The sequence below is a fragment of the Suillus clintonianus genome (genome assembly GCF_016758775.1).
Source record: "Suillus clintonianus strain FC179 chromosome Unknown DEU56scaffold_21, whole genome shotgun sequence".
In the NCBI taxonomy this organism is placed as follows: Eukaryota; Fungi; Basidiomycota; class Agaricomycetes; order Boletales; family Suillaceae; genus Suillus; species Suillus clintonianus.
In genome coordinates, this window is record NW_024539245.1 from 248,379 (window position 1) to 262,046 (window position 13,668).

The 13,668-nt window shown below is 49.5% G+C and overlaps 5 protein-coding genes across 5 annotated transcripts; 4 read left to right on the forward strand and 1 right to left on the reverse strand.

The window, feature by feature from the left end:
* Positions 1–1,724: 1,724 nt before the first annotated feature.
* Positions 1,725–2,466, forward strand: DEU56DRAFT_938708 (uncharacterized protein; the record flags this gene model as incomplete). The annotated part of the gene is made up of 3 exons (XM_041358850.1): positions 1,725–1,734; positions 1,792–2,078; positions 2,130–2,466. The coding sequence occupies 3 exons, from the start codon at positions 1,725–1,727 to the stop codon at positions 2,355–2,357; spliced, it is 525 nt and encodes a 174-aa protein (XP_041210511.1). The 3' UTR covers positions 2,358–2,466.
* DEU56DRAFT_791824 (uncharacterized protein) lies at positions 2,335–3,636 on the reverse strand. The gene is made up of 5 exons (XM_041352689.1): positions 3,472–3,636; positions 3,272–3,424; positions 3,077–3,216; positions 2,905–3,023; positions 2,335–2,851 (listed from the first exon to the last, which is right to left on the reverse strand). Exons 2-5 carry the CDS (start codon positions 3,355–3,357, stop codon positions 2,516–2,518), a joined length of 681 nt encoding a protein of 226 aa, XP_041210512.1. The 5' UTR covers positions 3,358–3,424; positions 3,472–3,636; the 3' UTR covers positions 2,335–2,515.
* Positions 3,637–4,295: 659 nt separating this feature from the next.
* On the forward strand, positions 4,296–5,228 carry DEU56DRAFT_245200 (uncharacterized protein). Its single transcript, XM_041345274.1, has 4 exons — positions 4,296–4,524; positions 4,583–4,733; positions 4,789–4,928; positions 4,976–5,228. Exons 1-4 carry the CDS (start codon positions 4,485–4,487, stop codon positions 5,098–5,100), a joined length of 456 nt encoding a protein of 151 aa, XP_041210513.1. The 5' UTR covers positions 4,296–4,484; the 3' UTR covers positions 5,101–5,228.
* Positions 5,229–7,364: 2,136 nt separating this feature from the next.
* Positions 7,365–7,939, forward strand: DEU56DRAFT_791841 (uncharacterized protein). Its single transcript, XM_041352690.1, has 2 exons — positions 7,365–7,730; positions 7,789–7,939. Exon 1 carries the CDS (start codon positions 7,382–7,384, stop codon positions 7,595–7,597), a length of 216 nt encoding a protein of 71 aa, XP_041210514.1. The 5' UTR covers positions 7,365–7,381; the 3' UTR covers positions 7,598–7,730; positions 7,789–7,939.
* DEU56DRAFT_900229 (CHAT domain-containing protein) lies at positions 7,365–11,736 on the forward strand (the record flags this gene model as incomplete). Its single annotated transcript, XM_041356509.1, has 7 exons — positions 7,365–7,730; positions 7,789–7,939; positions 7,994–8,133; positions 8,181–8,278; positions 8,334–11,289; positions 11,607–11,654; positions 11,684–11,736. The coding sequence occupies exons 1-7, from the start codon at positions 7,691–7,693 to the stop codon at positions 11,734–11,736; spliced, it is 3,486 nt and encodes a 1,161-aa protein (XP_041210515.1). The 5' UTR covers positions 7,365–7,690.
* Between the last annotated feature and the right edge of the window lie 1,932 nt (positions 11,737–13,668).

A 13,668-nucleotide genomic window follows, 5' to 3' on the forward strand; every position in this document is an offset into this window, starting at 1 on the left:
CGAAGTCGTGCCAGACGGAAGCATCATCAACTGTCTCCTGCCAATTAGTAAGGTACACTGTGCGGATTTGGTTGATGCCAACTCGGATTGCGCGCAGATTGTGCAATCGAACACAGATCTCAATGAGATCACCGCGCGAATCTTTGTTAGCAATTTCGAGTGGTACACGCAATCTTCCAAAAGCACCTTGAAGACTGCGCATCCCCCATTCAGCAGTCTGCCGGTAAGAAAGGAGCTCTCGATTGAATGCCATGCGTTCATCAATCTCAGCAACTGACCCTTGAACACGTTGGCCTTGTTTGAGTGGTGCGCGGATCCGGCCTTGGATGTCGTTGGTCCCACGTGGGAAGGCTGTATCAGCCACGACGTAGTAACCTGGGGGAGTATGGTCTCGAAGGGAGGCATAAATTTGGTGAGCAAGACGTGAGTCATGCCAGCTACCAGGGGCATTCATCCTTGCAGCAATGATGACCCCTGCAACATATAGTTAACGAGCGAAGTGCGAATTCTGCATAAAACTCACCTTCAGCTGAAAATGTCAACACCGAGCTAATAAAGTGCTCGGAGAGCCAACCGTTATATGTCGCGTTCTCGATGTCAACATCATCTGATGTTTGCACGGGTAATTTAAGTCCGTCAATGCTGCCGAACGCCCCTCCAAGTCTCCCGTGACGTGCAACGACGAGTGCACTACAACGTTCGAATTCTGGGCCTTCGAGCCAGCGAATTGTGGCATCCCGTATGGTGCGGAGGGAGAGGAGAAGAAGCCGAAGAGCGAATTTAAGGTAACGCGTGACAGTACTGGGAATTATAGCGAAAATCTGCTGAAGACTGATAGCATGCATCGTGGAACTCAGGTAATGCAACACAAGTCCGAGTGCCCCCGCAGCATCGAGCGAGCGCCGCTCAATGCGTGGATTTCCCAACACGTTTGAGTCATCACGAGGGATTGGAGTCTCGTACCAGCGTTGGGCAAAACCCGTAGTAAGGAGCGAGGCAAAGGTAGTTACGTCGATACCCATGGTGGTGATAAAGGCTCGATCGTTCTGGCTATTATATAAAATCTGCCAAGGGGTGTTGATGCGAGGATTGGGAAGAAGTTGGGCTCGGCATAGGTACAAACGATGGGGGTTCCGGGTGTCAATGCGGTCTTGTCGTGATACCTCGATCCCACCAATGAGGGCTGCAGCTAGGACTTGAGCCCCTTCGTCATCATCAAAAAGGTCTGCCTCATCTTCGTTGAGAAGCAGGTACTGGATTGCAAGATTGTCCATCGAGGACTGGACTAAATTCTATTGACTGAGCCTATGGGGGATTATTGTTGCGTAGATTAAATTTTCGTCGTGATTGCAAATGTATTTCAGGCTCCGAAATATTCTATTCTGGAATATTTTGCCTATGGAAAGTCATCCAATGTGGGGAGGCCTGACATGAGGAGGTTACCAAAATGGAATATATATCATGAATTTTCGCTTTGAGGAGCCAAAATTGCAGTCATAATGTATGTTTAGGATTTCTGCTTGCTATATTAGATACATGGATTCTCAGACTACATGGATGTATCACTGGTGAGTGGACAATTAGATTGGGGGATGTATCCCTATTTTAGGCCTATAGGCCAAAAGGATACATCCATCCCCCACCATCAGGTGGGCTCGAATCCCCAAGAAACTGCCAACGAAGAAGGAACTTTGAGAAGGCCCGAGTCCTTGATAGGACGTGTAATGTTACGAGGTGAGTTGCTTGATCATTACATATTAATAATCAACAAACTTACCCCTGTCGATTTAGCGTTGATGTACACCTCCGGCATCGGCTCTTGGTCTGCATTGGACGAATTATCCCAGAATCCATCTCACTGGCAGGCACACAAAAAATGGACCTTCAAGCGGGACGGCTTCTTATGCACACTCGCAGGATTCAACCTCATCCTCGCCTCTGCCTTGTTTGCCGCTAGTGGTGTGCCTCTTTCCAAGTGGTCGGGAGACCATTTAACCCGTGCACTCGCATTCGCCACCTTGTTTTCTTTACAAACCGGCTTCTATGTTGGGATATATTATGCATGTAATGTTGAGCAGGTAAGTATTTATTAGATTAATAATTTTTATTGTTATATTTTATTCTTGCAGGGACAAGATGCCACCCACCATATGTGGTACTACTTATGGGTGCACTCACTACCATTGCTCGCCGCAGTTGGGTCGATGATATCATCGATAACTTCAGTAGTGATGGCTTTCTGGCTTCATTACAACCCTGCTGGACTTGCATTTCGGGTTATTTTCACGGTTGTTGCACTCGTACCCATGTTTTATGTCATATTCATGATTGTTTGCCACTACTTCAGACGCAATTAATTTATATATTTATGGTCCTCAATACTTCTTACTAGCGAGTAGCACATTACGAATATGGTGATCTCTGTCTCAATTATTCTAAGGATCATCTTTCTACTCGCAATGTCCTGTTGGCGTGACAAACATCAAGGACTTTGCTCAGTAACTCTTCGGCTGCATCAGCGTCCGTTTGAAATCCCCGTTTCGCGAAACGAGACCGGTCGGTCAGGATGATCAATCGGACGCAAGTCAAAGGCGTCTTGAAAAAGAGAGATGGAGATGTCGAGGTCGAAGTATGTTCCGTTGACTTGGCAATTAACAAACTTCGCAGAAGCTAGATTGAACAGTGCTGCAGGGCGGCAGGGGTGACCCATGGCACAGAAATCAGACGCGCGTTCAAAGTGCGTTATGGATTTGTCGAGATCCCTGATGTTCTGTGTCCTTCGGTATCGTGCGAGAAGAACACGTCCGGCATCCGTCCTTAGTACTAACGCACGCATGTCGTCGGACGCAAGCTAAGCATTACAAGCACTCAGCATCAGAACATCGGACTGCATTGATCACTCACGGTAGTAAGTGGGCGAAGAATTGTAGCGTCGTTTTCATCAGAACGTCGTTGCTCCACTATCATGAATAGCAAAGTGCGCGAGGATACGACTTCCTCCTGCTTGGGCTGTAAGATTATAGCTGTGGCACCCGTCAACCCCTATCAGGCGTGATTTACAACAGACGTTACTGACGGCGCGACTTTTCACTGCGATCCAGTAATTCTCCAATAGATATCTCGAATGTGTGGAGGACCTCTCCATGACAGAGCATGGGATCCAGTTCAAATGAGGCATACATGCTGACCCGAACTTGAGAAGATGGCTCGCAGGGCCTGGAGTCCTTCTCAATGCCTGCAGAATACCGTGACGAGATCAAGGATAACTTACAAAAGTATCCGTTCGTTCCATTCGACGACACCCTGGTCTACGTGTACAAGTTTGTTGCTTGTTTGGAATTTGACACCGTCAGTCATTACTACCGCATGGAAGCCATGAGGGATCCGTCGGAGACCAAGAGTGAGTTCAGGTTGCGCGAATGGGCTTTGGGGGTCGTCAATGCATGCCGACTAGAAATAGATATCACAAACCAGTAATGACGACTTGTTGCACTCCACCGAAGTGTCTCTCCCAGATCCTGGGGGTGTTCTGGGTGGTTTGATAGACACTTGGACGCAGACAAATAATCAGTCGCCAATACGCCAGGCCGGTGTCGCTATTTGTCTTGTATCCTTGTGAGCACTATTCTTAGACCTAATTCTCCTAGCAGTTGTCCCTCATACAACGTACCGTGAGGTCAACACAATGATATTTGATGCGACACTAGACTTTCTATGCACCAGTGATGAGCCACCGTCTGCCGACGTCCATCCGACATCCAAGCGCTGATATGCCCTCGTATGTTCCGAAATTATGGCGTTGGCCCTCTTCCAACGATGATTGACATGTATGTCGACAGTCGAAGAGAGTTTCTATGTGTCAGCAGCATCTAGTTCTGCGCCATGCACATTGCATGTTAAATCCATTTCTCTTCCTTCGCTCTCCAGTGAATTACTCCTTGCATTTTTCTCACGCTAATGATGCCGCTGGACGTATATCGCAATTTTTTGTAAAGCCTGATGGGAGTTTGGTCTTTCTCACTCTAGCCTTTTAACGTGTGCACTAGATGGGCCTTATTTCTGATCAAGACTCACCAAGATAGTTCTGGATGTGTTGTGCAGCCCCACATCAAGAGCTGCAACTCCCAAAACTCGTACGCATTTCTACCTAATGTGTATGTAAGATGGTCCGTTATGCCAACGTAGGTCAGTGACCGGTGATGGTGCATTGTGCTCCTGCATACGTGATACGACCTAAAGCGCTTTATTGTTTCCAGAGTCCAGACCCGTGGTAGCGGGTGGGCATAGAACGTGTTTCCGGCGATCGCGCTCGCCAACTTGACCCAGGGACAATACCGAACTCCAAACTTCTCCTCCTCCTCTCGGTTGAACTCCATCTACAGTCCACACATCCCTACCCCCGTCTTCTCCTACCGCTCATTCCATCCACCACCAAGCACAGCCTCCATCCTCATCGTTTTGCTTCATCGTTCCATCAATGCATCATGCCCGGTAGCGCAGAAATCCCATCTATAAGACTTGAAGGTAGGTCACCCTCTATCACCTTCGTATCTCTTTTGTGATCCTCCCCCTCTATCTACAGTCATTTGCGGAAAAAATATCAAAGTCCCCTCCTGGCGCATGCCTGCAGGCATTTACGTGTCCATCAATTTCGACTCAAGGAGACGTTGGAAATCAGCCACCCGTGTCTTATCATCCAACGAATCCGTAGTGTGGGGAGATACCATGACCCTGTAAAAGTCCATAGAAACTTTTGGGCGCGATTCAAGACTGATTTTCAGTTTATAGATCATCACACGACTCACCTGCATTATCAGTGGAGATCAGAGCATCTTACGAGGTCGACCGAATGCTTGGCAATGGTGAAATCATCGGAAAACTTCAAACGTCGTGGGATGACCTGCTCGATCATGGAGATGAACCGTTCGGTGAGTAACCTACTTCTCATTCATGCGTATCTACTCACATCCCGTAGAACTGTCCTTCCCACCCATCCGCGGTGTCACTCCTTCGCTCACGCTGAAGGCCGCTGTTGTACATACTTGTGATAATCAGGACAGTGTACTATTCGACGTGGGTGACGCTAGCCTCTGTGGTTAGTTTTTGCTGACGGAATGTCAACTGTAGTCCCTCGTAGACTGCGAGATTGCTCGAGAGACAGATGCGGGCCACGCACGATATGCCGAATACATGACCAGCAAGACAGTCTCTCACCTGAACGATGCTTTACAGCATTTCCAGTCGGTTCTGGGCCGCTGTTCGATCGACCATCCTGACCACGCAGCGGCTCTCACCAACCTCGCGGGGGCCCGCTTTCAAGGCTACATTCAAAACGATCACCAAGACATTGATACCATCACTTCCCTCTTCCAGACTTGCAAGTGGCAGCTCGCAATGGCCCGGTCATCATCCTCATTGCCAGCCGATACTCGTGCAGCGCCATCGTTGTCCCAACGTCAGGAGAGCCCCACCATATTCCCTTGTCGTCTGTCACTCTCACAGATCTGGAGAATCTCAAGGGTCGCTTCGCCAGAGCGATACATGAAGCATCTCGGATGAGCCTAACAGAATCAAGGACAGACCTAATAGTCCTCTTGCGCATAGTATGGGACAATATCATGCTACCCATCGTCAACGTACTTGAGCATGTCCTCGAATTGAAGTGCGGATTTTGAATTTGGCTGTGTCCAACTGCAGCTTTCACTTCTATTCCTCTCCACGCAGCTCACCCATTTCAAATGAAGCCGGATCGCTCTGGGAAGTTGTCCCCTGGAATATTCACCCGAGTTTGTGTGTACCCTAGTCGTTTGCCGCCTTGTCTTTTACTTGAGTACATTGTACGAGCCGACTCACGCTTTCCAGTTACACCATTCGTCAGACTTCAAGCTTCAAGCTTTCAAATCCTTCTGCACCATGAAACCTTGACTAACATGCGCACGTCTTTAGTTCCATCAATCCTGGGGTCTTTTCTTTTTAACACCCACTACGATACCAAGTGCTAATCTGTCAAGGAGCTGTGCAATTATTTGGCGGACAAAGCATGCATTCATCTCCTATGGTGAGGCACTCGTAATTTAATACCAATTACTCGTACTCGTGCCAAAGCACAAGGGTTCAACGCTCTCCCAGTGTTTCCTCAAGTCATCCTCAAGCCTACTTCCCCTTGACGTTAGTATGCACGCAAATTTTATATACGAGGGACGCATTCACTGACACATATCACAGCCGTCAGGTTTTCAAGCGCATCTCGCGGTTGTTGCGTGCGCAGAAATTGCAGCTAGAGGGAGTGTACTGAATAGATATATTCAAGGCAGTAGGTGTAGGTGCAAGTTTAACTTTGGAGATACACCAAAGGCGAGGGAAGTGGATCATTAACGAAGTTCAAGTGATTTTTTTTTGTCCGCTTGTGTTTGGAACAAAAAAGTATCTCAACACAGAATATGACGTCTAGCACCAAAGTTCAAGAGCTCAGGAAGGAGTCACTGACCACGTCCTTCAAAGCCAAGGTAAATGGGAATGGCTTGTGTTCGATTCCCTCTGCCACTCGCTACCGTCGCCTTCTTGTTTGGGGTAGGTTATTCGGCGTGGAACATCCCGGCTTGAGTCACAGATCGGACGGTGGATATCCGACTGGGGCTCTCGGTCTAAAGAGTACGATGACTGGTCGTTCTGGTTAGGATCAGTTGGTTGTGTTAGTGGAATCGCACTCGTCTTTTGTATAGGGCAATGCTGAGACGAGCAGCATGGAGTACCTGACTCGGACATGAGTAGCACAGCCCACGTATGAATGCCATATAAACAATATGACCGCCTGCGTAGAGCACGTGAATACATATATGATGTGTCTGGCAGCTGAAGTGCGGGGTCCACTTGCCATGGAGGAGCCCTTTCAGCAGCCCCGAACACGTCAACGGAAATTCTCGAGGGGTGGTATTGGATGGCAGGGGCAGTCGGATAGAGATGTGTCATGAAATCACGTATGGTAGGGCGTCAGACTGGAGCTGGTCGTTTGGAAGACAACGTCTCCCGTGAACAGTGTCCATGATGTTGTTCCTGGTGTCCGCAGAGTGCTGTTCGTAGTGATCTGCTCAACCAAGCCAAGTTAACAAAGTGATGTGAGAAGGTAAGTCGGGGAGATCCAGTGTCGTCCCTAAAGGGTGCAAATCAGATGCAGGCGTGGTTTGGCATGGAGCTATAATACTTCAGTCAACCGTCTTTTTTTGGTTTGTTGGGTTTTGCGCCGGATGACGGGTGGAACTGAGGGTTACACGCCACGAGTACTTAAGGGTATGAAAGTGGAAGAAGAGGAGAAGTATAGTAAGTATCAACGGGTGGCTGTGCTTCTTTTCCTTTCTCTTGTTGCGCATTCACTCTCACTGTAATGATCCGCTCAATCATCCTTAAGCTTCCCCCCCCATGGCACGTCATGCCACTTTCGCTGATGTGTCTGGGTTCCGCTAATTCTACTCAGTCATCTTTGGTCTCAGCGCTTAGTCTAATCATACCAGCGTCTATCGTGCCGAACGGCCCTAACAACATGATGCAAATACACATGCATGTAACCATCACCCGAACCCGAACCTCTTCTCTCGGCTGATCTCCGTTCACGGTCCACATATCCCTACTCCGTCTTCTCCTACCACTCATTCTACCCATTACTAAGCCCATCCTTTGGCTTCATCGTTCCATCATGTCCGATAGCGCAGAAAGCCAATCTATTAAACTTGAAAGTAGGTCACTCCGTATCACTTTCGTATCTCTTTTGTGATCCTCTCGCTTTATCTACAGTCATTGGCGGAGAAAATCTTCAAGTCCCCTCCTGGCGCATGCCTGCAGGCATTTACGTGTCCATCAATGTCGGCTTAAGGAGACGCTGGACATCAGCCATCCGTGTCTTATCATCCGACGAATCCGTAGCGTGGGGAGATACCATGACCCTGTAAAGTCCATACAAACTTTCGGACGCTGTTCAACACTAATCTTCGGTTTATAGATCATCTCACGAGTCACTTGCATTATCAATGGAGATTAGAGCGTCCTTTGAGCTCGATCGAACGCTGGGCAATGGTGAAATCATCGGAAGACTTCAAACATCGTGGTATGAGTTGCTCGATCATGGAGATGAACCATTTGGTGAGCAACCTACTTCTCATTCCTGCACATCTACTCACATCCCATAGAACTATCCTTCCCACCCGTTCGCGGTGTCACTCCTTCGCTCACGCTGAAGGTCACTGTTGTACATGCTAGCGATAATCAGGACGGCGCACTACTTGACGTGAGTGACCCCAGACTTTGTCCTGTTAGTTGTGCTCACAGAACATCAACTGTAGTCCCTCGTAGACTGCGAGATTGCTCGTGAAACAGATGCGGGCCACGTACGATTCTCCAGATACATGAGACACTACAGGGTCTCTCACCTGAACGGTGCTGTAGAGCGGTTTCAGTTGGTTCTGGACCGCTGTCCGGTCGACCATCCTGACCACGCAGCGGCTCTCACCAACCTCGCGTGGGCCAGCCTTCGAGGCTACATTCGAAACGATTTTCAAGACATTGATACAACCACTTCCCTCTTCCGCGAAGCCCTTGCATTGCGTCCGCAGGGCCACCCAGATCACGCATTATCTCTGTATTATCTCATTACAGCATTAAACTGGCGCTACAGCAAGGAGCCTACCGCCGTCTTCATTCACGAATCCCTGCAGCTGTGCTGCAAGCTACTGCCGCTCTGTTCAGAGGGCACTTACCTTCGTAGCATCGGCGTAGATGATGTGGTCGATTATGCGATTGAGGAATGCGACAGTCTTCCGATTGATGCATCGGACGAAGGCATCCGCTTTCGACGAGTCGTGCTCGAGCTCTGCCCACTGGGCCAGAAATATCGTTCAAGCGCACTTGACAATCTTTCATGGGCTCTCGTGACACGCTTTGACCAGCGCGGCAGCATTGATGATCTAGAAGAGAGCATACAACTTCGTCGTGAAGCCGTTTCTCTGTGCCCCGAGGGACATTCTGACCGTGGTGCCTACCTGAACAACTTGGCCTTCTCACTCCAATCCCGCGTTGATCACCAAGGCAAATCTCATGACCTAGACGAGGTCATCTCCATGCACGAAGAAGCCCTGCGCCTGAGGCCTGTTGGGCACGAATTTTGTGATTGCTCATTGGACAACCTAGGGGGCGCCCTCCGCACCCGTTTCAACAAACGCGGTGACGTTGATGACATCAACCGAGCTGTCAGCCTCTTTCGCGAGGCACTGACATTGCGCCCACCTGGGCATCCAGGTCGTGACACCACGCTTAACAACCTTGCCCTCGCGCTCAAAGAGAGATATGACAAATTGGACGCCACCGAGGATCTTAACGAAGCGATTGATCTGTTTCGCGAATCCATTCAGGTAACACGGCTTGACCATCCAGAGCGCCATAGAACTCTTTACAATTTGAGCTCGGCGCTCTGCTCTCGTTTCACGGGAACTCGGCAGCATGAAAATGTCGAGGAGGCCATTCGACTCTGCCAAGAGTCATTGGAGGCCTTACCCTCACTGCACCCGGACCGGTTTTTCAGCTACATACGCCTGAAGGATGCCTATGTATCTCGTTATGAAATGGAGCACAACCCCGCTGATTTGTCGCTTGTTGTAGAGAACTTCATACTCGCATCACGACACCCTACTCAAGGATTTCCGCACCGTCTCATGGAGGCATGTGATTGGATTGTCAAAGCGGAGCAGCATGGTGATGGATCCGCACTGGAGGCTTACTCAACATTTTTTGAGCTTCTGGATGCTCATTTGGGAACACGATCATCAACCACTTCGCGGCGCGAAGCTGGCTCTGCCTTCCACCATGCCAGATCACTACCTGTAGACGCAGCATCGTGTGCTATCCGCAGTGATAATCTCCGGCGTGCAGTTGAACTTGCGGAGCAGGGCCGTGGACAGCAATGGTCATTGGCCTCTCGACTCAAAACTCCAGTTGAAGACCTCGAGTCAAGACATCCACATCTAGCCCGCAAATTTTCGGGGCTGAGCAAGCGCGTTTCCAACGCCGCTCAGGGTTCTGCAGCCATCACCGACAGAGCTGCAGCCGAAGTAGCAGAAACAAACTACAGGAAAATTACGACGCAATGGGAAGCTGCGGTAGCTGAGATACGTGATCTTCGAGGTTTCTCGCGGTTCCTACTTCCACCTTCGTACGAAGACTTGCAAGTGGCAGCTCGCAATGGCCCGGTCATCATCCTCATTGCCAGCAAATACTCGTGCAGCGCCATTGTTGTCCCGACGTCAGGAGAGCCCCACCATATTCCCTTGTCGTCTGTCACTCTCTTAGATCTGGAGAATCTCAAGAGTCGCTTCGCCAGAGCGATACATGAAGCATCTCGTATGAGCCTAACAGAATCAAGAACAGACCTAATAGTCCTCTTGCGCATAGTATGGGACAATATCATGCTACCCATCGTCAACGTACTCGAGCATGTCCTCGAATTGAAGCGCGGTTCCCGAATCTGGCTGTGTCCAACTGCAGCTTTCACTTCTATTCCTCTCCACGCAGCTCACCCCTTCCAAATGAAGGCGGATCGCTCTGGGAAGGAGCCTTGCCTCGAGGATCTCTACGTCTGTTCTTACACGCCTACCCTTTCGGCGCTGATCAGATCTAGGCAGATGAAGAAGAAACGATGTGTGCCTCCATCCTTTGTGGCGGTTGGGCAAGGTCAACCGAGCGGAGGGAATGGCAAGGCGCTCTTAGCTGTCGATAGCGAGCTCGAGCTTGTCCATAAGCTCGTCCCTGCAACGGCCAATCGTTCCACTGTTTCTGGTGACGCAGCCACACGAGCAGGTGCACTCAAAGCCCTGGAACAGAACACCTGGGTGCACCTCGCATGTCACGGCAAGCAGGACCACGACCAGCCGTACAATTCCCATTTCGTCATGAAGGACGCACCTCTCACGCTGCTCGACATCATGGAGAAAGACATCCCGCATGGTGAATTCGCGTTCTTATCAGCGTGTCATACTGCCGTCGGCGATAAGGAGACGCCTGACGAAGTCATCCATCTTGCTGCTGGACTTCAGTTTTCGGGGTTCAAGAGCGTCATTGGCACGCTGTGGGAGGTTGACGATGCTGTCGCGAAACACGTCGTTGAGGCTTTTTATGAGAATATGGTCAAGAAGTTGGGGGATGGCGAGTTCATGGACTGTACGAAGGCGGCTTGGGCGCTGAACCGTGCTACTCATGCCGTGAAGACGAAGGTGCCGCTCGAGCAGAGGATGGTTTTCATACATATTGGTGTGTAGTTCTACTATATCGTATTGCTTCGTCTTCGCGAGTTGTTTATCTGCGATCCTCCTTCATTCTGTTTTTTTTTTGTTTTGTGGAAATAACCCTGCGCTCGTGTTATCTCACTTTCATATCCTCTTGTGTTATTGTCCCTGGAATATTCACCCGAGTTTGTGTGTACCCTAGTCGTTTGCCGCCTTATCCTTTTACTTGAGTACATTGTAAGAGCCGACTCAGGCCGACTCACGCTTAGTGTGTAACAGGCTCTTTCTGCTTTGAGTGTGATTAGCACCCGCAGCGTGTCGACTTTTTTATATTCATCACAGATGGTCGTCTGTTCACACTCCTCACTTACAGCTCCGTGTGCATCACGGGTACGTTAACTTTCTTGGCTTGACTCTAGAACAAAACTTCGTAATGTCATTTCCTCATTTTCGGTTCTATGTGGTGCATTGAAAAATATGGAATTAATGCAACATTATTAATTAACGATCGATATAGCACAGCCTACATATGAAAGGAATCCCATATAAACAATATGACTGCCCGCATGGACCACGTGAATACATGTATGATGTGTCTGTTAGCTGAAATGCGGGGCCTGCTTGCCATGGAGAAGCCCCGAACACGTCAACGGAAATTCTCGAGGGGCGGCGGGGGCAGTCGGATAGAGATGTGTCATAAAATCACGTATGGTAGGTAGGGCGTCAGACTAGAGCTGGTCGTTTAAAAGACAACGTCTCCCGTGAACGGTGTCCCTGGTGTCCGCAGAGTGCAGTTCGTATTGATCTGCTGCAGAACGATTCTTGAAAATGAAAATAATCAGCGTCAATCATAAGTTTACTTGCCAAAAAAAAACTCAGTGCGGACCACGAGAGGTCACTGCTCATGATGGACGAACCTGCCGCGTACGAGGGTGAAAGAACTTGGCCAGCATAAGCATAAGTATAACCTCGCAGTTATCCCCACGGCCTTGCACGGCCTTGATCGTAACTGGACCACAACCAAGCCAAGTGATGCGAGAAGGTAAGTCGGGGAGATCCAGTATCGGGTGCAAATCAGATGCAGGCATGTAGCTATGATGTTTTCAGACAATCGTCTGTTTTTCGTTTGTTGGGTTTTACGCCGGGTGAACCTGAGGGCTACATGCCACGAGTAAGGGTATGAAAGTGGAAGAAGAAGAATGAAGCACTCGTTGTCAATGTTCAGAGAGTAGGGACAGGGAGCGAGATAAGAGAGGTTGCGCGAGACGACGAAAGGACTGGCAATTGAGGTCAACGTCGTGAAGGAATATGTTCGAAGATTGCCAGCTTAAGTTTGGGATACTCGGCACGCTGGGGGCTCCGGATGGCCTATTAACGCTGAATTGCGAGCACCTGTATGCCAATTAGTGCGGATGGTAAGAACCCGAGATAGTCAACTTACCTTTTCGCAAACGAGCATGACATCGAAAAAGAAAGCCCATTCTATCACGGTTTCTATGGAACTATACCCGGAGAGTTCAATGTGAGGACGGAGAACACGGCCAAACAGCTCAGGTAGAGCTCGGAGCTGCAATCTGGCGAGGCGCGTCGCAGTACCGGTTGCACGCTCGCCGAGGGTTTGGAGTTCGGTGATCACTACAAAGTCTCGGCGAGCGTGCTTCTGACCCCACGGCTAGCGACACTGCTCACAATACTACGGGACTATGTAACCAACATGGTCCCAGGAGAATTGAGAGCAGAAGAGGTGATGGTGGTGGAACAGTTCATAGTGATAGAGGGTTGGATCCCCTGGAAGATGTGGACGGAGCAGAAAGGAGAAGGCACAAATCCTTGGGCGCACAATAACCACGGGCTGACCTGACACGTAATCATTCAGCCTTAATGTATACCTACGGGGTCCGCTCGTGGTCGGTTCCCGAGGGTCTGTTCCATTCCAAACCCTCTAGTTGGGCGGAACACAAGACGTGGATACTCCAGCTGAATGGCTACTTAAGCGTTGTGGAGTTGTGTTGGCAAGATGGAAAAGAAGCGGGCTCCAAAGAAGCGGGATAAAGTGAGTTGCAAGGCAAGTTCATATTGCGTAGTAGGTTCGCCAGGCTGGTCGATCTCGGAGAAATTTGGCAGGTCCGAAATGATGGCGTTGGCCCTTTCCATGCCCCATGCGTTTCACTCTGCAGGTGAATTACTCCTTGCATTTTTCTCACGCTTTTATGGTTATCGCAATTTTTTGTGGAGCTGGTCTTTCTCACTCTAGCGTTCCAACGTGTGCAGACGCGATCAAGACTCACCAAGAGAGTTCTGGCTTGCATCAAGAGCTGCAACTCCCAAAACTCGTGCGCATTTGTACCTAATGTGTATGTTGACATCTATTTTAACTCATTCACAGTCATGGTGTACTGATGCC

Bases quoted from the DNA above. Each gene is read 5' to 3' on its own strand.
- DEU56DRAFT_791824 (XM_041352689.1), bottom strand. From the start codon at position 3,357: ATGACTGACGGTGTCAAATTCCAAACAAGCAACAAACTTGTACACGTA. The intron at 3,217-3,271 runs GTAAGTTATCCT...GAAGGACTCCAG, and splicing joins TGGAACGAACGGATACTTTT to GCCCTGCGAGCCATCTTCTC. The intron at 2,852-2,904 runs GTGAGTGATCAA...TGTAATGCTTAG, and splicing joins TTCTTCGCCCACTTACTACC to CTTGCGTCCGACGACATGCG.
- DEU56DRAFT_245200 (XM_041345274.1), top strand. From the start codon at position 4,485: ATGCCCGGTAGCGCAGAAATCCCATCTATAAGACTTGAAG. The intron at 4,734-4,788 runs GTAAAAGTCCAT...TTCAGTTTATAG, and splicing joins TGGGGAGATACCATGACCCT to ATCATCACACGACTCACCTG. The intron at 4,929-4,975 runs GTGAGTAACCTA...CACATCCCGTAG, and splicing joins TCATGGAGATGAACCGTTCG to AACTGTCCTTCCCACCCATC.
- DEU56DRAFT_791841 (XM_041352690.1), top strand. From the start codon at position 7,382: ATGATCCGCTCAATCATCCTTAAGCTTCCCCCCCCATGGCACGTCATG.